Source organism: Monodelphis domestica, chromosome 3 (assembly GCF_027887165.1).
Source record: "Monodelphis domestica isolate mMonDom1 chromosome 3, mMonDom1.pri, whole genome shotgun sequence".
Classification (NCBI taxonomy): Eukaryota; Metazoa; Chordata; class Mammalia; order Didelphimorphia; family Didelphidae; genus Monodelphis; species Monodelphis domestica.
This window is the reverse complement of record NC_077229.1, coordinates 87,338,446-87,365,844: the sequence shown is the minus strand read 5'-3', so window position 1 is coordinate 87,365,844 and position 27,399 is coordinate 87,338,446. Positions and strand designations below refer to the sequence as shown.

Below are 27,399 nucleotides of genomic sequence, written 5' to 3'. Positions count from 1 at the left end.
ACTTGCTGGGAGCCATCAGGCCATGACACCTTGACAGAGTCACAAGTAGTAGCTAAGGAGGTCACAGAGTGGCCCTTGGCAAGATGTGATTACCCATTCAGTACCCCTTGCATGATATCTTCCATCAATATTCCTTATCTATGAAATTGACATGATTACTATTCACCCTAGTCTCAAAAGGAATAATGCAAGAGCAAAATACCTGTACCCTAATTCTCTAAAATATCACCAAAAAGATCAGACCCTCAAACCCAACCCCCCCCAAACTATCATGGGTTAACTTTTACTTAGGTACATAATCCTCAGCAAAACCACAGCTACAGGTCAAGCCCAAAACTTTCCCACTTACAGAAACCTATTCTCATGGAGCCAACACACAAATCAATCATAAAGGCCCATACAAAACATACAAGTACATCAAGCTTCAATATGCCTCAGTGACTCAATTACACAAATCAGTAACTCAGAAACTCCCTAGTAAAACCCTGAAAAATGATTAGTCTAAATTTGAATTGTGTTCCCAGTACCCCTCAACCTCAATGATATGATTGTTGAATAGTCTTTTAAGAACTACTGATTAATTATTCCATTTTATTAAAAGTAATAAGTACATTTCCTCGATTGTTTGTAATCTCAAAACTCCTCACAGGTAGTGAGAAAATTAAACCACCTGTGACAAAATAATTTATCTTGTGTGGAATCTTTATGCTGTCAAGAATCTGTAATCACAATACAAGAATAGAGAATGTTAATCAAGTGATTTGTTAAAAGTTAATGCATCACTTTTCCAATTATCTACATTTAGACATGTGTGTTACATAATGTATCTTTGTGTCAAGAAAATGGGTATAAAAATAAAAACCAAGCCTGGGGATGGCAGAGCAAAGCATTCCCATGGCTGTAAAGACACAGCTATCTTCCTTTTGTTATTTTCTTGACTGATCTTTCACCACCTGTCGGGAACCCCTGGAGTCATGAGTAAGGCTGGGCCTTGCCAGTGGCAGGGAGGGTTTGGGCAGATGCAGGGGTGGAGACTCTGAGCAGCCTGGGTAAGGCATCCGGGATTTGTGTACCGGATCAGGAACCTAGAGGCTAGACTACTCTTCTCTCTCCGGATTCTACTACTCCGACAGCAAACAGCCAGGTAAGCCTTGGGTTTCCTCAAAGCTCTGATATCTACTTCAAGAAGGTATACATTGGTGTAATGCCGTGGGTCCAGCCCTAGTCGCGACTCCAGGGTTCCTGACTGGTGGGGAACGATCAGTCAAAATAAATTGAATAAAATAAATAACAAACGGAAGGCAGCTTAATCATTACAGCCACCGGACTGCTTTGCATCTCCGAGCTCCTCCGACAACCTGGTGCCAATATTATGAGTGGTATTTCCTGTTCTGGAACTCCCAACCCTCTCACCCCATCCTTTAGCAGGATCTGGGAGGAGCCCAGATGAGATGACTCCAAGAGACCATGTCAATTTTCACATTCAATTTAATTCAACAAATATTTATTGTGCCCCTGCTCTGGGTCCAGCTTAGAAAGAACAAATCGCTGGAGCTGGAATTGGCTTGAGTTCCCAATCTGCTACTCACTACTTGTGTGAATCTAGGTAAGCCAAGAACCCTCATAGATTGAATTTCTTCTTCTGTAAAATAAGGGAGTTAAATCATATCTGAGGTCTGTGATTTTTTAAGGTGTTAATATTTTGATAACTCTATAATAGTTATCATTTATATTTTATTATATGCATTGAGAATTGTTATACTATGAAGATGTGCATAGACCTCACCAGTTTGTCAAAAAGCTCAATAACAAAAAAGTTTAAGAACCATACTAGAACATACAATTCATACTAGAAAATCCATGAAGTCCCTTCTGATTCTGAAATCCTCCAGAGTTTTAGTCCAATATTGCCTATTTAAGATGAATAAAATTGATGGTAGCACATTTCCAAATGCTTCCCAACCCTTCAAATTAACATTAACAAAACTATCTCCTATTCTTTCTTTCACTCTACCATCCCTGTCTGTTACTATATCAGTAATGATATCAGTAAATGAATTATTATCTGTGTCCCCAATTCAGAAATTTAATAAGTGATTTTTGACTCCTCGTCAAACACATCCACATCCAAACAGCTGCCAAGTCCATTTAGCACTCCTGAAATATCTCAGCCCCTTGCCACTTTCACTTTAGCATCCAGATTAGACCTCATGCCTTCTCACTTGGTTTATTTTTTTATTTTGGGTTTTTTTTTTCCATTTTACATGTCAATAAAACTTTAAAAATCACTTTCTGACATTTTGTGATCCATGTTTTCTTTTTCCTTCCCACCTTTTCCCCCTCTTCAAGACAGCAGGTTCATATAGGTTGGACATGTGTTATCATATAATACATATTTTCATGTTTCTCATATTATAAAAGCAGAAACATATTGCTTATACCAGAGAAAAAATCATGAAGGAAATAAAGTGAGGAATGGTATGCTTTAATCTGCATTTGAACTCCATCAACTTCTTGTATGGGAGTGAATAGCCTTTTTTGTCATGAATTCCTTTGGAGTTGTCATGGATCATTGTATTGCTGATGATAATTGAGTCATTCACAATTGATCATCACAGATTATTGCTATTACCATGTGCAATGTTCTCTTGGTTCTATTCACTTCGCTTTGTATCACTTCATATAAATCTTCCCAGGTGGCTTTGCAATTGTCCTGTTCATCATGCCTTATGGCACAATAGTATTCCATTACAATTATACACCACAACTTCTTCAGGCATTCCCCAGTTGATGGACATCTCTTGGATTTCCAATTCTTTGCTACCACAAAAAAATCAGTGATAAATATTTTTGTACAACTGAGTATTTTTCCCCTATCTCTGATCTTTCAGATGAATACCTAGTAGTGTTACTGCTGGGTCAAAGGGTAGGCACAACTTTATGGTCATTTGAGCAAGGTTCGAGATTGCTCTTGTTACAGACAAAAGAGTGCTTGCCATAAACTGTGACCACAAAAATGTGAAAATGGCCAAATTGTAAGGTTTTGGCCACACTGGTAAAGATAATTTTTAGTGTCTTGATTTTATATTAAAAATAAAGTGGTTGCCATGGGAAAAATTCCCAAATATGAAATACCCAAGTCGGCTGGGTTTTATGGAGATTTTAATTGATACAAATTAAGGAATTAAAGAAAGGGAGAGAGACAGAGTAAGAGGAAATAATAGGAAGGCTAGGGCCTAGGCCTTTCTTTTTAATAGAGAAAAGTAAGTCAGTCTTTAATCACTCACCACAAGATCCTTCCAAGCAAAACTCTAGTGTTCAGAGAGACCCTCCAGTTCAGCTCAGGAGCTGAACTAAGTTCAGCCATCGAGAGAGACCAACCTCCAATTCAGCTCCAAAGCTGAATCCAAATTCAGAGGGCTTCTGGCCTCTTTTTAAAGAGAATTTTCTCCTATGTCACCTCCCCTAAGTTTTTACATCTACCAATCACAGTAGATGTTTTCACAGGACTGACCATTCTTAATTCACACCTTTATCACCTTCTCTGGGTAGACTAAAACTTTTGAGTAATTTGCACCTTAGTGGATTAATCTTGTCCCTTGCAAGTTGTCTGATTAATTTGATCTTCATAGGTACTTAGCACCCCTTTGTATTAGATCTAAAAATAGACCTAGCTTAAGGGTTTTTGCTTCACTTTAAGTATGGGTTGGGGACTTTTCATTGTTCAGTAAGGAGTTTACAACTTTATCTTCCCCTAAAGTATTCTTAAGTATGGGTGGAGTAATGTTAGAGTTCCCACCTATATTCCTGACTAAAGTCCCTTCATTGAAAAATAAGGGGATAGCAGCCTTAGCCAAAAATGTTCTAAGGTAGAGTCTGAGAATTTTTAAGATTCACAAGTCTGAGAAATTTTAAGATTCACACTCTTCAGAGTGGTTTCATAAGATCACAGCTCCAACAACAGTATTAGTGTTACAATTATCCCACATCCCTTCCAACACTTATTACTTTTCTTTTTTTGTCATATCAGCAAATCTGATAAGTGTGCTGTTTTAATTTGAATTTCTGTAATTAATAGCAATTTGTAGCATATTTTATATGATTAAAGATAGTTTCATTTCTTCATCTGAGACATGTCTGTTCATATCCTTTGATTATTTGTCTGCTGGGGAATGCCTTGAATACTTATAAATTTAACACAGTTCTCTATATATTTCTGGAAAGGGGCCTTTGACAAAAACATGTGGTATGAAAATTTCCCCCCAATTTGTTGTTTCCCTTCTAATCCTGGTTGTATTGGTTTTATCTGTGCCAAACTTTTTAACTTAATGTAGTCAGTCACCAGGATTATTATAAATAAATCCCTTACCTGGTTTCCTTGCATTCAGTCTATCTTTTCTTCAATCTTTTCTGCATGCAAAAATCCTACTTAATCTTCCTTACAGTCATGTTAGCTCCTTTACTCAAAGACTTTCCATGTCTCCCTATTGCCTAGAGGGATTTAGATAATTTCATATGCATTTAAGTGTTTGTCTATATCTCTCTATACATATGTAGATAAGGACAGATATGCATATCCAGGGCATCTCAAAACACTTAGTGCAGTTTTAAGCTATTAAACCTTAAATGTTTGAAACATATTGTTACTCGAGCACAAAAAGAATATCATTAACTACAATGACAATGACTTAAGTTTTTAAGCTATTAAAACTTGAAATTTTACTAATACCTTTGGATCCTGAACATATATATTTTGTGTAGGAACAGGAGATTGGTGATTTCAATGATTTAGGAAAACTCAGATAAGGGAAGCTTTTGACCAAACTTGGTTAACATCTTCTCTACAATTTATAGCCATAGGGATCTGCCAAAGACCTTAGAGTTTTAGGTAACTTGCTCAGCATGCATTAAAGATTAGATTTGAAAGCAGATCTTTCTGGTTTGGGGGACAGATCCAATATATTCCACTGTTATATTCATACTTATGCATATACAAATACATAAAGAAACGAGGAAGGAGGTGGAGGGAAGAGACAATGAGGAGGCAGAGGCAGAGAGACGGAGAAAGAGATGAACAGATAGAGAGCGAGAGAGAGAGACAGTCAGACAGACAGATAAAGACAGAGAGGTACAGAGACAAAGAGAGACAGGCAGGAGAAAGAGAGACAGAGAAACAGAGGCAGAGAGAGAGGCAAGAAAGAAAGAAGAGACAGAGGCATAGAAAGAGAGGGAGAGAGGGAAGGAAGGATAGAGAGAGGGAAAAGGACAAAGAGAAGGATGGAGAGAGAGGGAGAGAGATGCCAGAAGGAAGAGACATCAAATGCCATATAGAACTCATTTTACAGTTAAGAAACTGAAGCATACAGAGATTTTTTTTTTGCTCAGTACCACAAAGGTAGAAAGCATCTATCAAGTTCTAATAGAAATCAAACATATTTAGAGAAGAAGATGAGGTCAAAAGGGTCCTTAACCAGGATACTAAATAAGGGTATGATGAGTATTTAAAGAATAAGCTTATAGCAGCAGTTTTATACACTTCAGAGGGAAGGAGGGGAATCCCTCCAAGAATAACAAGTTATTTTATACAGGGCAATAAGAGTTTCTTAGAAAAACCATAGGATTCAATTTAAGTTACCTCTAGCCAAAAGAGGCAGGCTAATGATGTTCCCAAAGTTAAGGTCACCTGTAGGGAAAATAGAATAGGTACCTTAAAGATATATCTGTTCTGGAACAGGAGCAATTGGAAATTGCTGGTATCTTCAGAGATTCCTAGGAGTTTTCCTTGGGGGTATGGGATTTATTGGAAATTGCTAGTCAGAACAGAGTACAGGTCCAGAGCTTTCCAAAAGTTGACAAGATATTCTTTAATATTGGTCAGAGTGGACCCAGAGTTCACCCAATATGAACATTGGGCTTTAGGTCAATTCTAGGCACTGATAAACCATGATAGTATCACTAACATTGATCTCATGAAAGAAGAAATATATCACATTACTTAAAATGGAGCAAGGTACATACATGTAAAGATAATTTTAGCATTGTGACTTAAAATCTAAATTAATTGGTCACCAGGGAAAATCCCAAATAATATAATACCCAAGTCAGCTGGAAATTATGGTGGTTTTAATTAATAGAAAGAGAAGGAATTAAGGAGAAGAGAGAGAGGAAAGAGTTAATTTAAACTCCTCCACCTTAGGCTGAGCCAGGCAAGAGTTAAAGGCCTTGGCCAAAGGGGCCTCCCTGAGCCCAAGGGAAAAAGAAGTCAGTCTTATCACTCATCACAAGACTGTCTCAAGGAAGCTGTCTGAGTGAGCTCCTTCAAGTTGAGTTCCAGGATCGAACTGGCACCCAGGAAGCTCACAGGAAGTGATCAGCCAGATCCACCTCTCTGAGGAAAGAGAGTATAATAATAAATCTAGGGTGGACTTATAATAAATATTGGTGACCACATAATTTTATAAAATTATTGTCCAACCATTAATTTTCAAATTTACACCCTCAAGGATAATAATAATGGTAGCAATAACAAAAGCTCATTTACAATGAGCCAGGCACTCTGATATATGCTTTACCATTATTATTTCATTTTATCCTCCCAATACCTAGGGAATTTCTATCCTATTATGATTCCCATTTTATAGACGAAGAAGCTGAGGCAAACAGAGGGTAAGCCATTTACCAAGTGTCACACAACTAGTTGATATTCCAGGCTGTTTTGAATCAGATCTTCCTTACTCTAAGGCTGGTACTTTATCCAAGAAATATACTTCATGACAGCCTGAGGTGACCCAAATACCTATCTTTATCACTCCAAGTGACTTAGCTACCTAATACCTATTCAGATCCTTCCAACTCCAAAATGACTATACTAACTTTTTAACTTTTTTCTTCCTCCCTTCAGACATGTCAGGCCCTCTGACATCCTTCCCTGCCTCAGTCTACTGCTTTCTCCTCATTTTTGTGATCTCAACAGTCTTCCACTTTCAACTTCGACTCTCGAAGTTGTCCATAGTATGTGAAGAGCCACCACTCCTTGAGACTCCAGCCCCTACAAATTTCCACCATGATGGCTTCTGGACAGTGCTTTCTCAAGGCCGCCTAGGAAACCAGATAGGTCAGTATGCTGGCCTCTATGCACTAGCAAAACTCAATAGGTATCAGGCCTATATCTCACCTCAGATGCATAATTTCCTCGCTCCCTTGTTCCGCATCACCCTTCCTGTTCTCCCAGACAGTGTGGCTAAGAACATACCTTGGCAAAACTACCACGTACATAACTGGATGTCAGAGGAATATCGTCATATTCATGGTGCCTATGTCCGTCTTATGGGTTACCCCAATTCCTGGACTTTCCACCACCATATCATAGATGAGATCCGCCGTGAATTCACCTTGCATGACCATGTCCGAAAGGAAGCTCAGGCCTACCTCCACAGGATACAGAAAAGCCCAGCCACCTTTGTGGGAGTCCATGTCCGCCGAGGTGACTATGTCCGTATCATGCCCCAGCGGAAGGGTGTCCTAGCACACAAAGGCTACTTGGATCAAGCAATGAATTGGTTCAGAGCCCATTACAATAATACCATCTTTGTGGTCACCAGCAATGGGATGTCATGGTGCCGGAAGAACATTGACAACACCAAGGGAGATGTGATATTTGCAGGGGATGGAGTGGAGAGCACTCCAGGGAAGGATTTTGCTCTGTTGATCCAGTGCAATCACACTATCATGACCATTGGCAGCTTTGGTCTCTGGGCTGCCTACTTGACAGGTGGTATGACAGTCTATTTGGCCAACTACACTCTTCCAGACTCACCCGTGCTCTACTATTTCAAACCTGAGGCTACCTTCCTGCCTGGATGGGTAGGGTTCCCAGCTGACCTGTCACCCCTGCTAAAGCACTGAATACTTCTTTTTTCATGTCCTCATTCCAGATTCAGACTATGGTCCAGATTAGTATACTGTGAAGGTGGGGCTTAGGAGAAAGCAGGGAAACATCTCTCCTCTCCTGGCTATCTACCCACATCAAAGGAGAGAAGCCCCAACTTCATGGGCTACTTTATCCCACCCTCCACAGAAAAATTCAGAAGTGGATCCACACAATGGATTTATTCATATAGAATCATATTATGGCAGTTCTGGAAGAAGAAGACTTTGGGATTATCTAGGATGTACTTTTAATTTAATTAAATTTAAATCCTAGGTAGATAGGGGCTGTTGGGAAAGGGGTGAAGCCAACCAGGTTCAATGGGCCCTTGGATTTTTAAAGAAATGTTATTAATGAAATCCTCTGATGTTTAGGGAATGAATCAGGGACACTATGATTACCCTCAAGGTTTTGGAGAGCTCTCTAAGTCCTAAGCTAGCTAATGCCCTACACTTTTTTCAAGAAAGGACTCCCTAGTGATGGGTTTGGGTTTAGTTTGGGTTAAAGGAAAATAAGAACTAGTGTCCTTCACTAACCTGCAATAGGGATAAAGGGTAAAGCTAAAATGATTTAGGAACCCCTTCTCCCATCTATAGAAGCAAAAAATAAAAAAGCTTGGGTGATCTCAAACCAAATGTATAGAGGTGAAAACAATTTTCAATTTTTTCTGACTTTGTGAAGTGGAAGAGTATTTCCGGGGGGGAAGGGGGGCCGCAGAGTCAAGATGGTGGCTTAGAAGCAGCGAAAGTTCAGACCTCTGAAAACCCTTCCTTACCAATCACAAACTGAATGCTCCTAGGGGACTGAAATTCAAATTTAACAACAGGACAGAGGTGGGGAACCCTCCTTCTGGACTCAAATCAAAAGGTACACCCCCCAGAAGCAGGAATCCAAGAACACTCGGGTCTAAGGTGAAGGCAGAAGGAAGGTCCCAGGACCCCTTCCCCCCCAACCCAGAGCACTGAGCCCCCAGTGGCAGCGGGAACCTCTGGGCAGGCAAAGGTGCTTGTTTGGAGGGTCTACCTTGTGAGCAGCAGGGTGCTGGGCTCGGAGTGTCCAGCGTGGACAGAGGGGAGGAAGCCAGGGAGAGACTGGGCCCATGGCTGGGTCCTTCTATCTGGCTCCAGTCTCACTGAGAGGTTTTTGCCTTGGGGCATGTCCAGACCAATCCAGTTGAACCTAATCCTATTAGGAGTCCTCAGAGCTCAGGGAGGCCAGGACCCCTCCCCTCCTAGAGTGCAGAGCCTCCAGCAAGGACAGGAACCTTGGGGCAAGCAAAGGCACTGGGGAACCTTGCAGACAGCGGAGAAGCAGCTGGAGAGAACTGGAGAGAGCCTGGGAGGCCCAGCCTTCCAGGAGTCTTTGGCCTCAGAGCACACACAGCCCAACCCAGTTGAACTTAATCTGATCAAAAGCCACCAGAGGACAGGGAAGCTAACATTCCTCCCCTAAAGACTGTACCAAGAGAACTGACAAAGCTCCAAGAGGGGAGACCGACAGCCCCAAAACAAAAACAAAAAAATGAGAGGAGCAAGAGCATAGACAAATACAGGGAACAAAGAAGGGGTAAACTTGAGCAAACAACAGAAAAAGAAGAAATAAAATACAATAGACAGCTTCTGTACAGGTAATGAGCAAAGAGCGAACAAAACAGAGGAAGAGGGATCAGCAAAGGAAAAATCAGAAATCCCAGCAAATTGGATACAGGCTTTGGAAGAACTCAAAATGCAATTCAAAACACAATTAAGAGAGGCTGAAGACAATTGGGGAAAGAACTTAAAAACTAAGATAAGTCATCTGGAAACAGAGGCACTTGAACTAAAACAAGAAAATAGTGTCTTGAAAGCCAAAATCAACCAGCTGGAAAATGAGGCAAAGCAGATGAAAGATGAGGTGAAGAAGATGAAAGATGAGAAAAAGGAGATGAAAGATGAGGTAAAGAGGATGAAAGATGACCTCCAAAGAAAATCAGACCAAAAGGAAAAGGACAACCAAAAAGCCAAGGATGAAATCCAGTCTTTAAGAACTGGAATACAACAACTAGAATCAAGTGACCTCACAAGGCAGCAGGACACTATAAAACAAAACCAAAAGAATGAAAAAATTGAGGAAAATATGAAGCATCTCATTCACAAAACAGAGGATTTAGAAAAACGTTCAAGGAGAGACAATTTAAAAATCATTGGTCTACCAGAAGACCATGACAAAAGGAAAAGCCTGGACATTATATGACAGGAAATTATTAAAGAAAACTGCCCCGATATCCTAGAACAAGAGGGAAAAGTGGAGATTGAAAGAATCCACAGATCATCTCCTGTACTTAATCCCCAACTAATAACACCCAGGAATGTTATAGCCAAATTCAAGAACTATCAGACCAAAGAAAAGATATTACATGTTGCCAAGAAGAAGTCATTCAGATACCATGGAAACACAGTGAGGATAACACAGGATCTGGCTGCATTTACACTGAAAAAAAGAAAGGCATGGAATATGATATTCTGGAAAGCAAGGAAACTAGGTCTACAACCAAGAATCAACTACCCAACAAAACTGACTATATTCTTATAGGGGAAAGTATGGTCATTCAACAAAATAGAACTATTTCAAGAATTCATAAAGAAAAGACCAGACCTGAACAGAAAATTTGATGTCCAAGCACAGAACTCAAGAGAATCATCAAAAGGTAATTTAAAAAGAGGGAAAAAAGAAAAGCAAAACAAAACAAAAAAATTTTTAAGAGACTCAATAAGTTAAAATGATATGTATCCCTATAAGAAAAGAAGTCATTGGTAATTCTTAAAAACTGTTGTTATTACCTGGGCAGCAAAAAAAAAAAGTACACTTAGAGGGAATACATATATATAACTAGAGCTTAAAAATAGGTTAATATTAAAAGAAATGGAAAAAGAAACAAATGGGGGTAAATTTATATGTCACAAAGAAGCTCATGGTGGGAGGGGGGAGAACATCAATACACTGGAAGGGTAAAGAGGTCGGAGACAGGAAATACTCAACTTTTACATGCTTTGAAATTGACTCAAAGAGGGAAAAACAATCCAATCCATTGGGGGCAGAGAATAGATTTGCGCCCTATAGGGGGAGTAGAAGGGTAACAAATGGTCTGGTGGGGAGGGAAGCAGTACAAGGGAGGGACGGGGCAGGGGGTTAATTTTAGAAAGACTACAGGGAAAATAAGGGGGGGGGGAAGGTAGGGGAGTAGAAAGGGAAGTAAAGTAAGGGTGGGAACTAGGGGGACTGTTTAAAAGCAAATATTGGTGAAGAAGGAAATAGTGAAAGAAGAAAAGGCAGGAACAGGAGCAGAAATCAAAATGCTGGGAAATACACAGCTAGTAATCATAACTCTGAATGCTCAAACTATGCTATAAAGCAGTGGTTATCAAAACAATTTGGTACTGGCTAAGAGACAGAAAGGAGGATCAGTGGAATAGACTTGGTGTAAATGATCTCAGCAAGACAGTTTATGACAAACCCAAAGACCCCAGCTTTTGGGACAAAAATCCACTATTTGATAAAAACTGCTGGGAAAATTGGAAGACAGTGTGGGAGAGATTAGGTTTGGATCAACACCTCACACCCTACACCAAGATACATTCAGAATGGGTAAATGACTTGAACATAAAGAAGGAAACTATAAGTAAATTAGGTGAACACAGAATAGTATACATGTCAGACCTTTAGGAAGGAAAAGATTTTATAACCAAGCAAGACTTAGAAAGAGTCACAAAATGTAAAATAAATAATTTTGACTACATCAAATTAAAAAGTTTTTTGTACAAACAAAACCAATGTAACTAAAATCAGAAGGGAAGCAACAAATTGGGAAACTATCTTCATAAAACCCTCTGACAAAGGTTTAATTACTCAAATTTACAAAGAGCTAAATCAATCGTACAAAAAATCAAGCCATTCTCCAATTGATAAATGGGCAAGGGACATGAACAGGCAGCTCTCAACCAAAGAAATCAAAACTGTTAATAAGCACATGAAAAAGTGTTCTACATTTCTTATAATTTTGCATCAGAGAGATGCAAATCAAAATAACTCTGAGGTATCACCTCACACCTAGCAGATTGGCTAACATGACAGCTATGGAAAGTAATGAATGCTGGAGGGGATGTGGCAAGGTAGGGACACTAATCCATTGCTGGTGGAGTTGTGAATTGATCCAACCATTCTGGAGGGCAATTTGGAACTATGCCCAAAGGGCGATCTGCCCTTTGATCCAGCCATGGCACTGCTGGGTTTGTACCCCAAAGATAATAAGGAAAAAGACTTGTACAAGAATATTTATAGCTGCACTCTTTGTGGTGGCCAAAAATTTGAAAATGAGGGGATGCCCTTCAATTGGGAAATGGCTGAACAAATTGTGGTATATGTTGGTGATGGAATACTATTGTGCTCAAAGGAATAATGAACTGGAAAAATTCCATGGAGACTGGAACAACCTCCAGGAAGTGATGCAGAGTGAAAGGAGCAGAACCAGAAAAACATTGTACACAGAGACTGATACACTGTGGTACAATCAAACATAATGGATTTCTCCATTAGTGTCAATGCAATGTCCCTGAACAATCTGCAGGGATCAAAAAACACCATCCACAAGCAGAGGATAAACTGTGGGATTAAAAACACTGATGAAAAGGAACTGCTTGACTACAGGGGTTGAGGGAATATGACTGAGGAGAGACTCTAAATGAACACTCTAATGCAAATACCAACAACATGGAAATGGGTTTGAATCAAGAACACATGTGATACCCAGAGGAATCATGTGTCAGCTATGGGAGAAGTGATGGGAGGGGCAAGGGAGGAAAAGAAAATGATCTTTGTTTCCAATGAATAATGTTTGGAAATGACCAAATAAAATAATGCTTAGAAAAAAGAGTATTTCCATTTATTTTTTCCATTAGTCCACATTTCTTGAAAGACTGACAAAATGGAGTCTTCAAATGATTTCTAAACTCAGCCTCTTAGTATATCTAACTGTGAATTATTTTTTTCTTTGAGACAGATTCTATGCAATTCCACTTTCTTTCCTCTCTGTGTCTCTTACTCCCCTATGCTGTGACATCCTCAAATTCAATTCTCTTTCAAGAACAGTGCAAGAATTACTTTTCATTATTTATTTTCTATGTGTCTTTATAGGGTACAGTGAGTTCTCTGCATCTTCTAAATTATATATCTGACCACATCATCCAAAGCCAGCTTCAGATCAATCCAGCTCCATTCCAGCCTTCAATCATACCTCTTACTCATTGGAAAATGGAAGTCCATATCTGGAGCCAGGGCTCTGGGTAGGTTTTTGGCTTATCTTGCTAGGACCTAAGACTTCACCTCATTCCCACACCATCTCCAGACCATGCCACCACTTTCTTTCCCTTTTCAATATCCCTTTACATATTATCTTCTTTCATTAAATGTAGAATATAAGAATGCTTATTAAAGTTAGACACTATCCTGCTAGTTTGTGTTTGTATCTCAAGTGCTTGACAGAGTACCTGGAAGAGCATAAGTGCCTACTAAATATTTTATATATCTACCCATATACCTAATAATGCCTATCTACACAATAATAATAGCACTTGCTAGCATTTACACAGCACTTCAAGATTTGCAAAATGATTAACAAATAACCTACTTTTTTTTTTTAAACCCTTACGTTCCATCTTGGAGTCAATACTGTGTATTGGCTCCAAGGCAGAAGAGTGGTAAGGGTTAGGCAATGGGGGTTAAGTGACTTGCCCAGGGTCACACAGCTAGGAAGTATCTGAGGTCAGATTTGAACCCAGGACCTCCTATCTCTAGGTCTGGCTCTCAATCCACTGAGCCACCTCAGTGGCAACTGCCACCCAGTTGCCTCCCAAATAACCTCATTTTAAAGGTAGGTTCTATCATCATTTTTCAGATGAGGAAATGGAGATAGACAGAAGTTAAGTAACTTGCCCAGGGTTATACATTTACCAAAAGCCCTGAGACTAGATTTATACTTGGAGTCTTCCCACCTCCATATCCAGTGCTCTACCTATTATGCCACGTATTTGCCCCTCATTGGTTGAAAAGGATTATGTTGAGGGCAAAATTATATTGAGGTAGAGCAAGCAGATTCATCATCTCTAGAAAGCTGTCCCCACCAGCATTTTCTTTCAAGTTAAACTTGATTGTCAGGTGTTAAGTGAGTGAGTCTATTTAGATGTCCCATCACAGCAAGGGTTAGAGTCTGATAGAACTTTAGAGCCAGCCAGTCAGTCCATGCCAAGAGTAGCTGGAAAGATTGAATGCTTGTCCGAAGTTCCTAGGGACAGTACACTAGGAAACAGACTAGAAAACTGGGAAGAATTACTGAAATATAAAGAAAAAGATTAAAAAATCATGATAAAATATTGTTTGATCTGGACTGGACACCCATTATTAGACATAGCAATTCTTTGGTCAAAATTTGAGTCGTCTTGTGGTGAAAAATCATCACACCAATATAGTCTTTAAGCTATTAAGTTTATTGAGAGGTTGCCAGTCTCACAATAAAAACAGGACTTTGGTCAATGTCAAGAGCAAAGACCCCAAGCCTCCGGAGATAGCCTTTTTTATACATAGAAATCTTATGATATATTGTCATAAAAGACTGACTGAATACAGAATTTTTTCATGGGGACAGATTGCACAAGTGCTAAATAAGCCAGAAATTTTTAAAAAATGATCACTATGGGTGGTAACCTTGTATTTATTATTATTACTGACCTTTCCAAAACCTTTTCAGTAAAGGGTTAGGATCTAATGTGTTTTTTCCTGCGGACACCGAGGAGTCAGCAGTTAGATGAATGAAAGAAAGGTTTGGATGACATTTGTACCTGAGATGACATTTGCATCTGAGAGCCACCATGTCATAATGATTTTGCAACAGGGTGTGGTGGGCTTGGTTGAGACTTTTGGGTTACAGGCTTAAGGTCAAAATGCTTGTCAGCAAAACTGACAGCTCCTGCAATGGGTACCCTAATCGACCTCCAGATTGATCCAGGGCCCTTTAAGGGGGGAATTTAAGCAATTAGTGAAAGATCAGGAGAGTTTTCCACTACATATCCCAATCAGCAGTACCACTTAAGGGAAGTTCTGATGGGACCAGATACAATTGGATATGTAAACTCCTCCCTAACCAGGAGTGAACTTAGAAACTTCAAGAAAGAAATGAAGTCCCTAATAGAGGACCCTGCAGGTTTGTCTGAACAGTTAAATCAGTTCCTCAGGTCCAATACTGAGAGTTGGCCCAAGTTAAGGTCCATCTTGGATAGCCTGCTCTCAGGGGAGAAAAGAATCAAAGAAGAAAAGTTGCTATGGCTGGGTGGCATTGAAGCGGGGCACTTCTTAAAACGTGTCTGGACACACAGAAGTTTAATTATTGGAAGCATTATTTATTGATCTATTGATTAATAAAAAGTCTACTGATCGGGACAGACTTCCCTAGTGGAAGCTGCATCAGACTGACATTACAAGACATTTTATATTGGTTACAAGATACAAGACTGTTTCCTTTCTCATACATGTTCTTATTTGTCAACCAAGCAAGTCTTATCACAAACACAGGTGTGTGTGGTCAGTGATAAGTGTATAGCACTCAGTTCACTCAGGGTTATTTACTTTCACCTGTACTTAATCACTTATCCATAGTTAGCTATATGTTACTTTGCATTCCATCCTGACATATTTATTTATCCTGATGTTCCTTTGTTTCCTGACATTTTTCTCAGCCATAAGTTAATTGGATTCTAGCCTAACACCTGCATAAGTTGCTTGACTAAAAATGCAGGAATGGATTAATCTGCTTTATCTACTTCAATTCTATTTTATTCTCTAACCTATTTCACTTATTCAGACTACTTCCTTCCCTCCTCTTCTTATTCATAAGTCAACCCTTGACTCATTGGAAAGGAGAGTAATGTGACAGCAGGACCAAAAGCTTAACAGCTTGAAGTAGGCCATGAGATAGTTGATTAAGCAGGGGCCTACTAGAAGGCCTACAATAACTAATAAGAGGGGTCCTGCAAGGGCCATGATTAGGGTAGTTAACCATGGAGACCAAGAGAAAAGACTAGAATACCAGTTGGTGGACTGAGTATTAGTCCATTCCCTCTCTTGTATCCTCTCTTAGAGCAGAGCTAGGGACTCCTGCACAACCCCAGAATGGTTGGCATAAAAAAAGCAGGATTCTCCCAATGCCATACAGAGTCCACCCTGCTTAAGAAAAAAAGGTTGAACCAAGCAAGAGTTAGAAAAAAATCAAAAAATGTAAAATAAATAATTTTGATTACATCAAATTAAAAAGGTTTTGTACAAACAAAACCAATGTAACCAAAATTAGAAGGGAAGAAACAAATTGGGAAACAATCTTCATAACAAAAACCTCTGACAAAGGTCTAATTACTCAGATTTATAAAAAGCTAAATCAATTGTACAAAAAATCAAGCCATTCTCCAATTGATAAATGGGCAAGGGACATGAATAGGCAAAACTATTAATAAGCACATGAAAAAGTGTTCTGAATCTCTTATAATTAGAGAGATGCAAATCAAAACAACTCTGAGGTATCACCTCACACCTAGCATATTGGCTAACATGACAGCAAAGGAAAGTAATGAATGCTGGAGGGAATGTGGCAAAGTTGGGACATTAATTAATTAATTGCTGGTGGAGTTGTGAATTGATCCAACCATTCTGGAGGGCAATTTGGAACTATGCCCAAAGGGTGCTAAAAGACTGTCTGTCCTTTGATTCAGTCATGGCACTGCTGGGTTTGTACCCCAAAGAGATCATAAGGAAAAAGACATGTACAATATTCATAGCTGCACTCTTTGTGGTAGCAAAAAAAATTGGAAAATGAGGGGATGCCCTTCAATTGGGGAATAGCTGAACAAATTGTGGTCTATGTTGGTGATGGAATACTATTGTGCTCAAAGGAATAATGAACTGGAAAAATTCCATGGAGACTGGAACAACCTCCAGGAAGTGATGCAGAGTGAAAAGAGCAGAACCAGGAGAACATTGTACACAGAGAGGGATACACTGTGGCACAATAGAATGTAATGGACTTCTCTACTAGCAGCAATGCAATGATCCAGGACAATTCTGAGGGCCTTATGAGAAAGATGCTATCCACATCTAGAGAAAGAACTGTGGGAGTAGAAACACAGAAGAAAAACAACTGCTTGATCACATGGTTTGATGTGGATATGATTGGGGATGTAGACCATAAACGAACATCCTAGTACAAACATCAACAACATGGAAATGGGTTCTGATCAAGGCCACATGTAATACCCAGTGGAATTGTGCATCGGCTATGGGAGGGGTGGGTGGAGGGGAGGGAGGAATAGAAAATGATTTTTGTAACCAAGGAATAATGTTCTAAATTGACTAAATAAAATTAAAAAGAAAAGAAAAGAAAAGAAAAGAAAGAAAAGAAAAGAAAAGAAAAGAAAAGAAAAGAAAAGAAAAGAAAAGAAAAGAAAAGAAAAGAAAAGAAAAGAAAAGAAAAGAAAAGAAAAGAAAAGAAAAGAAAAGAAAAGAAAAGAAAAGAAAAAAGAAAAAGGAGGTCGAGTCCTTGCCTATTTTGGATAACCATTTCTGCCAGAGAGGATAGTGGCTTTTCCAAGAAATTAACAGAGGTTTCCAGTTCACTAAGGTCTAAATCAATGTGGTGAGACAGAGACTGGAAATTCTGGTTTCCCTGAACCAGGGCAGCAGTGCTTAAAGCCACAGTTCCTCCTATACCCAGCCCTACCAAAATTGAGACGAGAATGAGCACTCTATGATGCCAGACAAGGCCCGCCAGGTATTCACCAGACTGCATCCCTTCAAAGTGTTCTCTACCTCGTTTCCCTGAATAATAGTAAACCTGGGGAATAATATGGATCAGGATGCAAATTACAGGGTTACCTGCAGCAGTCTTTGTTCTTAAGGTGAGGGGATAGGCAAGGCATGAGGCTCATAGTATAGGCAAACCATGTACCAGGAGGGGCTTTCCAGTAGCAGATCTCATAGGGGTCAGAATTAAGTACAGTAAAAATATTGACACAATGAGGAGCAGGAAACAAACTATTGAGATCTGCCTCTAACTCCATAAAACAAATACCATTACCTTGTAGGTCCCCCAAGGTAAGGATTGGCTCATGTCCCCACTTATATTAGGCTCTGGCCTCAACATCAGTGATTGTGGTGATATACAAAGCATTTGGAGGGGCCAAGTAAATCTGGACCCCCTGGGCCTCAATACCAACATAATATGAAGGTTGAGGACTCAAACAGAGCCAGCAGTCCAATGCTGTCTGGGTGGCGCTGGCATTCAAGAAGGTAAAGACAGCTGTGAGCATAGAGATGAGGGATTGCTCTCACTGATGGCACTTTATAGCAGTCTCAATCAGTTGCCCAGGTACAGAAGCTGTCAGGGTGGGTGCCAGCCCAAAACCCATAAGGATCCCCCAGTTCTTGCCAATGGGCAAGAGTGGCACTTTGTCAGCTATTCACTGCACCGTAAATTCTATCCCTGGATCCTTGCCATCCATCTCCAGCCTGAGTCCCCATGTCCAGCGTAGTGGCCAGCCCATTTCTGCTGGGTCTCTAATAGTTAGGACAAGTAGGTTTCTGGAGCCAATAGGGCCTTGCCAGCCCCTGTTTCCCTCCCTTTGCAGTATGATATTGGGCTCTCTCTGATGCCACGGGGCAATAGTTTCACAACCCCAAGCTGCATAATGGAATTCTCCTGGTCTATTGCATGAAGATGGACCTGCAGATGGGCAAACATAGATGGGAGTATTGACTAAATCTGTAGTCCCAGATAGGGTCCCACATGAGAGAGTATGCTAGAGAGCTATCCAATCACTCCCAAATAAATCACACAGATCAAAAAGAATTTTGGGGGCCTTCCCTTCCTGGGTTGGTCTGGCACTAGCCACTTCCTTCCCATCTTCCATCCTACTGACCAGCCATCAGTAGTGAACTACCTGGAAGGGTAGACTAACTTCCCAAACCCCCCAAAATACAAGTTCAAACTTAGTTCCAACCTATCTTTCCTTCCCCATAGTGTTCAATATCAATGGATCTTGATCTTTAGGGGATCTAAAGTTTTGGTAGCTGTCCACTACACTGTTCCTTGCACTGCTGCCCTTGGTTTAGCCAGTTTCAATTGAGATATGTGGATTCAGTGCTTCTTCCTTGCCACCTTTATAGTTTTTGGGGTGGTTAATATTATCACATAAGGTCCAGTTCACTGTGGTTCATAAGCCCCTGTGGGAATCTTCCAAATCCACCCAAAGTCTCCTGGTTCACCTGTAAAAAGGTGCAGGTTATGTTTGGGGGGTGAAGGGTGAACAGCTTGGATAGTTTGATTAATGGTTTTCCTGAGCTTGTCCAAAGCCTTTAGGGAAGAGAACAGATATTATCAAATTCAGTCAAGTTTTCTAGACCTAATTTAGGAAGGAGAAGAGGGGGTCGACCAAATAGATTTTCAAATGGGATAATACCTTGTACATATGGTGTGCACCGAGCCCTTAGGAGGGCAAAGGGGAGGAGGGTTACCCAGCTCTCGCTAGACTCTAGGACCAATTTTGTCAAGGTCTGTCTTAGTGTGTGGTTCATTTTTTCAACTTGTCCCAAACTTTGTGGCTGAAATGCACAATATAATTTCCAATTTTACCCAGGGCCTTAGCCAATTGCTGAGTCACCTTAGCTACAAAGGTAGGTCCATGATCTTATCCTATTCCCAGTGAAAGCTTGAATCTAGGAATAATCTCTGATATTAATTTCTTAACTACTGCAAGATGGAGTTTTAAGATGGTAATTAGGTTGTTGAATGAGGTTAGTTGCGTTTCAGTCAGTTGATGACTTTTTCCTGACACAGAAAGATGATTTCTCTCTCTAACTTTCAATCTTGAACACGCAATTTGACTTTTGTTAAGAATAGTAAAAAGGTTTATTATAAAGTATTGATTTAAATAAGGTAAGGTATGTGGGCTGGGGGTTCCCCATCACTACGAATTTTGACCTTTTCCCACACCACTGACCATGCAAAGAGGTGCTTCGATCTTCAACAGAGTTGAGGCTACTCTCATTTCCTTCTCTGTCTCTATTCCCAGTCCTATCTGGCTACCTAAACTAAGCCCACATAAATTATAGTCTTTAGTGAAAGCCAGAGATTGATGTTGAGTCAGGAATTGGTGCCAGGTGTGGCCTAGTCACATAGGTATTGGCAGAGCCCACCAAGGTAACTCAGAAATTCATGTCACTGTCACTGGTGATTTTCTCTTGAGTCATCACTAGATGTTATTTCAGAGTATAGGATCAAAGATTTTTATCTGGAACTGGTAGGTTTCTCACAGGATTCAGAATAAAGATCAATAGTAGGAAAGAGCTTAATTTGGAGTTGTTTACTTCTCCAGAGTTCAAAACCTTCTCCCAGATGACAGTTACTCACTTCAGAATCCTACCCCAGATTCCAAGCTCTTCCTCTGTACTTCCTGGTTTCCTACATTCCATCAAACTTTTTTGTCTCCACTCTGGTTCATTATCTTATTCCCAAAATCCTTCCTAGCACTACCACCAACGCAGTCTCATGTTTTGTCAGATATGCTTCCACCCATCCCAAAAATGTGTCTACCTGGACTAAAAGATACTTGTACCCATATTTCCCTAGCTTGATCTCTGTGAAATCTATCTCCCACTGCCCTCCTGGCTCCAACCCTCTCAACCTAGTACCTCCTGGTTCCCTTGGTCCCCATTTTTTATTTACTCGTGCACATGCTTCACATCTTGAAGTGATATCTTTGCAGACTCAGTGCATATTGTGGAAGTTTTGTGCCTCCCATATGTGTGGTGTCATGTATTTTTTTTGCTAGTTGCCTCCCTACTACTGATTCTGGCAAGAAGGCCCTGCCATCTGGCAGGACCAGCCATCCATCTGAATTTGGAGTGGCACCCAGCCTCTTACTTCAGTCTGAGTTGTCAGGAGAGTAATGGACTGGCTGTGTGAATTTCAAAACTACTCCACCCTATTCAGAGCATTCTTTAGAAGATCAGATTTAGCTATTTCCTGATCAATAACAATAGAGATACTTGGAATAACAGAATCAGGTCTTGGAAACTACATTCTCCACCCTACTCAGTGTAACAAGATTAGGAAGGGCTGCAGCAAACTCAAGATTTAATTATTTGAGAATATGGCCTTCAATAGACATGTGCAAAAAAAGGAAAGACCTCTGGGTGGTCCTAAGTCAAGCTTGAGCCACCATTGGCAAATGTGAGATGCAGGAAGTGAGGTAGAGAATAGCCTCTGGAGTTCTCGGAACTTCCTGTGAGGAGGGCTAGAGTTCAGTTGGATCCTGGAGCCTGAGGTTGGAGGAGCCCCGCAGACTGTTTTCCTTCAGATTGGTCACATGAGTGATAAGGACTGACCTCTTTCCCTGCCTTGGCTCTCCAAGGCCTTAATGCCCACTTTGGCTCAGCCTGAGCCAGAGTGGTTCTGAGTTAAACTCCCTTCCTACTCTTCGCCTTTCCTTCTCTCCCTCTCTCTCTCTCCCTTTAATATTTATCCCTCTAATATTTTCTTCCTCCTGTTGCAATTAAATCACCATAAAAATTTGGCAGCTGACTTGGGTATTTTATTATTTGGGATTTCCCTAGGCGACCATTTAAATTTAGATTTTTTTTCAGTCTCAACTATAATTTTAACTGTTACAGCGGATCCTGTGGCACTTCCATGGGCAAGGCTTGAATGGGGGACATGGACTGCAAGGCCACAGCCCACACCATCTTATCAGCCAGGAAATTACCTATGGCTTCAGGGGAATTGTCCTACTCGTGTCCCTTGCAATGGCAAGGTGAGATGGAGGCCACACAGCCTTCAGGAGGGCCAGAATTTCAGGGTCATTCTCGATATCTTTGCCACTGGAAGTGAGGAATCCCCACTCTTGGTACAGTACTCCATGGACATGGGCAGTGGCAAATGCATATCTGCTGTCTCTATAAATGTTAACAGACTTCCCCGCTCCTCAATGCAAGGCCTGTGTTAATGCAATCAATTCTGCTCATTGGGCTGAGATCCCATGTCCCAGGGACTGTGCCCAGATAACCCTTGGGGGCTCCATCACTGAGGCTCCAGCATAGCATATCCTATCCTGTACGAAGCTGCTACTGTCAACAAGGAGGGTGTGGGTAGTCACAGGCAGAGGAACATCAGTCAAATCAGGTCGAAGACTGATTAGGGAGTCAAGAATTTGCAAGTAGTCATGGGTCACTACTTCCTCCTCTCCCATTTCTGGGAGGAGAGTGGCTGGATTCAAGGCTTCAGTCTTAGAAAAAGTCACTACAGGGGGGTTAAGCAGGAGAGTATGATACTGAGGAATGTGGGCATTAGAAAGCCGTCTCTATGGAAGACTTCTGAGCAGGAACTCCACCGAGTGTGGTGCTGTCACAACCAAATCCTGACCAAAGGTGAGCTTCAAGGCTTCCTTGACCAAGATTACAGGGGCAGCCACAGCCTGGAGGCAGTGAGGCCATCCTGCTGCCACAGGGTCCAATTTCTTAGACAGGCCACAGGTCTCCGCCATGGTCCAATGGACTGTGAGGACCCCCACGGCTGCCCCCTATGTTCATTCATGAAGAGGTGAAAAGGTTTAGACAGGTTCGGGAGCCCAAGAGCAGGGACACTCACCATGGCCACTTTCAGTTGATTGAAGGCTCACTGACAGTCCTCCGTTCACTCCAGGTTTTCATAGCTGCATACAGTGGCTTAGCAATCTCAGCAAATTCTGGAATACAAAGCCTACAGTATCCCACCATGCCCCAAACTCCCGCACCTGCTGCTTGGTTCTGGGCATGGGGATACTGAGGATAGCCTGAATCCGGACACGGGAGAGTTTCCTCACACCCACTTCCAGCTCATAGCCCAGATAGGTGACGGACGGGGTGTGGAGCTGTGCTTCCTTGGCTGAGACCCTATAACCCAGGGTGCTCAGCAATTCTAGCAAGTGAAGAAGAGCAATCTTACAAGTCTAAACACTCGGGGTGGCCAAAAGCAAATCATCCACCTACTGGAGCAAGGTGACATCAGAGTGGTTTTCTCTGAATGCAGATAAATCCCTTCCCGGGGCCTCCCCAAAAAGGGTCGGAGAATTTTTGAACCCCTGTGGAATTCAAGACCAAGTTACTGCCCCCCCCCCTTTCCCTCCCTTGGGTCCTCTAAAGCAAAGATTGGCTGACTAACAGGTGCCAAAGAGATTTAAAAAAATGTGTCTTTGAGGTCCAAGATGGTATAAACAGTATGTTCTGGTGGAAGCTGGCTTAACAAGGTATAGAGGTTCGGTACTGTAGAATGGACAGTTTCAATTCTCTTATTGACTTCCCTGAGGTCCTGGATGGGGTGATAGTCCAGAGTTCCAGGCTTTTGTGCAGGTAACAGAGGTGTATTCCAAGGGGATTGGCAAGGAACCAGGATTCCAGCCTCCAAAAGTCTCTGTATGTGGATGCTAATTCGTTCTCTGGCCTGCTTGCTGATATTGTACTGTTGTACCCAGACTGGCATGGCAGAGCTGAGAAGCTGTCCTGCCATTGGTGGCTGGTGGGTAGTCAGGCCAGGGAGATTAGACTGCCCAGACCCCAGGAACTTTGGCTTGGAATTCCTGCAGGAATGAGGATAGTTCTGGTGGGCTGGCCTGTGCTGTCAATAGATATTCCTCTGGGAGTGGGCAGGACAGGATGGGGGGGGGGGGAGTCTGAGGTGTGTCTACAAAGTAGAGTTTAGTTCCTCCCTCCCCCTCCCCGTGAATGAGATGGTGGCTTTCAATTTGTGCAGAAGTCCCTACCAAGAAGGGGATAGGGGCAATTGGGCATGACCAAGAAGGAGTGCATCTCTGTCCCTGTTCCTAGATCCACTGTGTGTGATGTAGTTGAGGGGTAGGATTCAACATGGCCACTAGCACCTTGAATAAGGGTTTTCCAGGAGGAATATGGACCGGAATCAGTGTGTCAAGCAGAATAGGTGGCCCTTGTGCTGATCAGGAAGTCCACCATCTTGCCCCCAACTTTTAACTTAACTATGGGCTCTCGGGGGCTGGCTGAGCCCTGGGCCTGTCAGCCTAGTAGCTGAGGGGTGACCTCCCTGCTTGTTGCCCTCTTTGGACACTCATTCTTTGTAATAGAGAAGTATATATGTTTGTGTATGTATGTGTGTGTGTGTGTGAGTGTGAGTGTGAGTGTGAGTGTGTGTGTGTGTGTGTGTGTGTGTGTGAGAGAGAGAGAGAGAGAGAGAGAGAGAGAGAGAGAGAGAGAGAGAGAGAGGGAGGGAGAGAGAGAATGGAGTCCTCTCCTCCTCAAAGCAAGGCAAAGGAGGGGTATCCGATATTGAAGTTTGGCCAGGAAAGAGGAGGGTGAGTCTGTGGTTTCCCCCATTCAGCCTTCAGCCTGTGATGGCCCCTCATTAAACCTGCCTTGTTACTCCCCACAGTTAAGCTGTATACCCAGCACATTCTTTCTTTAGGGGAAGAGAGATATTCCCTCACTCCTTTCCCCAGTTATAACTGCCCTTTATTCAGTCTTTAGCCAGTTGTAGTGGATAACAGAATTTATTCTAAGGTAACAGGAATGTAGGATGAAGTTTCTAGGAAAGGCTGGTAAGTTGAGGCAAAGGGGAAGAGGAAGGAGGAGTCCCTAGCTGTCTAAACCCTCCCCCCCAAAGTTGAGGTGACTTGGGCTTAATGGCCTCAAGCCCCTGAGGGGTTTAGAGTGATGAACCCTGGCTTTAGCCCTGCCCGGAAGGTGTCTCAGTTTAGGTAAAGAGAAGGTGATGATTCTTCCTATGGATTCTCTTCCTTTCAGTCTCTGTCCACTTGTTGGAGGGTTTTGGGGGGATAGAGATCAGGAGTCAATGAAAGAAGAGGTTTCTTAGGATTAGTACCCAGCCAAAGACTGGACCTTCTCAGTAGCTGTCTCCAAGCCAGAGACCCTGGCTCCAACCGCCTCTCTCTGGATTCCTTTCCTCAGGATTCCAAATTTTCTCCACCTATTCCATTCTCTATGACTGCTGGAATCTTTGCAGCCACTCCAGGCTTTTTCCAAGTCCAGAAAGCCTCTGGGTTTTCTTCTCTCACACATCTTCCAATGGCCCTTTTCCTTACAATAGGCACCCTGATTCTTTGCAATCAGAGCCTTTGTTTTTCAACCTTTCCCCTCCCTCTACCCCTGCCATCCCAATTACTTCCCTCTCTTCTGTCCCACACCTAACTAGATTGGCCGGTTCTCCCATCAGCTAATGCTGCCAGAACTGCCCTTTTTTTTAGTATTTCAGTTGTCAGTCCCATCCCTAGTATTGAACACTTTTTGAGCTACTTCCATGAGCTTCAAAAATAGCTTTCCCTCAAATCCCTCCAATTTCTGTAATTTTCTGTGTTTGTCGGGGGCTGGCAGAGCCACAAAAGCTATATTTACTGCCCTGTGATTTTCAAGAGCCTCAGGGTCCACTGTGGTGTAAGTTTTATAGACCTCCATGAGACATTCAAGGAAGGCTGAGGGTGACTCATTTGGATCTTGATTTTTTCTCCTCAGGAAAGTGAGTTGGCTAGCAAAGTGACCTTTGTTTTAGCAGAGTAATTTTGTCCCTAGAGGCAAGCCTTCAATTTCTTTGGAATGTCAGTAAATAAATTTATCCATATATCAATATAGGAAATTTGATTAGGGTGCCCCGGTTTCCCAGATATTACTCTCCAGATCACATAGACCCAGAGAGGTCTGCAGTTAGACTCTACTCCAAAGGTAGGACACTCCAATTCACAGAGTACGGAGGGTACCACGGGAAACTTGAATTCCATAATCAGTTGCTGCCTTTTTGAAAAATTGGAAATTCTTAAGGACACATAATAGCAGAGTTCCCAAATCTGATGATGAGTACTAACCCATATAGCAAACCACACAAGAATAGAACAAAGACCCAACAGAAATGCACAAGACACACTCATACACTCCCTCTTCTCACGACCTGGCTGTGGGATTAAAGCCACATCTAGCAACCCAACAGCCTCTTCTGGATCCATATTTCCAGAACAGAACAGAACTCTAGAGCCAAAAACAACTCCAGGACGAAAGAGAACTTCAGGGCAAAGACAGAACCTTGGAGCAAAACAGAATCCTGTAGAAACAGAACAGAACTAACTTACCAGAACAGAGCAGATGGGTCTAAAACCAGCTTAAATTTTGTCCAAGATCTCAAACCCCAGAACCAGGGGTGGGCCCTGTAGAAGGCACCATTCACTTCCTCAGATTTCTGACTCACTCCCTCGCGGGCTATAGAAAATGCATACTTTCTGAGTTCTCACTCAAAAACACCCCAAAAGGGGATAGGGGCTCAAGGCTCCTTCACTGGCTCTGGCCTATCAAAATCTGCCCCAATATGATTAGGGTTGCAACCCCAGCCAATTATCCATGTACCATGAGCCCAGAGTCCTCTCACACACACACACATGCACACACACACACACACACACACACACACACACACACTAACAGCAGCCCTCACTGAAGTCCTTACCTCCCAGTCCAGGGGAACAAGATCTCACTGAGGGCCTCCAAATGAAGTGAGGCACTTCATAAAGCAAATCTGGACACACAGAAGTTCAATTATTGGAACTGTTATTTATTGATCTATTGATTAATAAAAAAAATCTACTGATCGGGACAGACTTCCCTAGTGGAAGCTGCATCAGACTGACATTACAAGACATTTTATATAGGTTACAAGATACAAGACTGTTTCCTTTCTCATACAGGTTCTTATTTGTCAACCAAGCAAGTCTTATCGCAAACACAGGTGTGTGTGGTCAGTGATAGTGTATAGCACTCAGTTCACTCAGGGTTATTTACTTTCACCTGTACTTAATCACTTACCCTTTGTTAGCTATATGTTACTATCAACATGGAATCGAGGAATCCCAAACTTGTTACCTAGTAAGATCTGATAAACCCCAATTTTCAGGACTAGCTTGTAGATTGGAGACCCAAAGCTTGTACTTGTTCCCTTTTCCCATGGGAACCTACCCTGAAGGGAATCCCAAGCAGTTTCAGACTGAGTGCCAGACCCTCAGGGAATCCTGGTTGGGTGAAACTAAGCATATGCTAAGAACCCTCTTTGGTTTAGGTAGTCTTCCCTATTGTATCAGAACTTTTCCCAAGAAGATCCATACCTGAGCAGGAACCATCCTTCAGTATCCATTGTAAGCAGCCCCTTCTCTTACACTCTAGCCTCTAGCTATGATTCCTTTCCCAAGCTTGATTGTATCTTGTCAGTATAGTTTGAACAGGCCCATTTTCTTTATAGCTATAGTGATACCAATCATCTTTCCCTGTCCCTGGACTCCCCAAATGGTATATAGGTTTCCTAAATTCTTTTGTTCCCCAGAGTCCATCCTGAGTCGGTGGCA

The 27,399-nt window shown here is 41.7% G+C and overlaps 1 protein-coding gene and 1 long non-coding RNA gene across 3 annotated transcripts in view; one reads left to right on the top strand and one right to left on the bottom strand.

Moving 5' to 3' along the window:
* Positions 1-23,020, bottom strand: part of LOC107651937 (uncharacterized) — a 33,542-nt gene extending 10,522 nt beyond the window's left edge. The window contains exons 1-2 of one of the 2 annotated variants that reach the window (XR_001629316.2): positions 22,644-23,020; positions 4,370-4,491 (exon numbers count right to left, since the gene is read on the bottom strand). This is a non-coding gene — a long non-coding RNA (uncharacterized LOC107651937). Of the gene's footprint in view, positions 1-4,369; positions 4,492-14,686; positions 14,865-22,643 lie in introns of those variants that run through there. The other variant, XR_001629317.2, reaches the window with a different exon arrangement.
* On the top strand, positions 6,722-8,270 carry LOC100010422 (galactoside alpha-(1,2)-fucosyltransferase 2-like). Its single transcript, XM_001363467.4, has one exon. It carries the CDS (start codon positions 6,904-6,906, stop codon positions 7,903-7,905), a length of 1,002 nt encoding a protein of 333 aa, XP_001363504.1. The 5' UTR covers positions 6,722-6,903; the 3' UTR covers positions 7,906-8,270.
* Positions 23,021-27,399: the final 4,379 nt, after the last annotated feature.

Excerpts from the sequence above, each read along its gene's own strand:
- LOC100010422 (XM_001363467.4), top strand. The coding sequence starts at position 6,904 with ATGTCAGGCCCTCTGACATCCTTCCCTGCCTCAGTCTACTGCTTTCTC.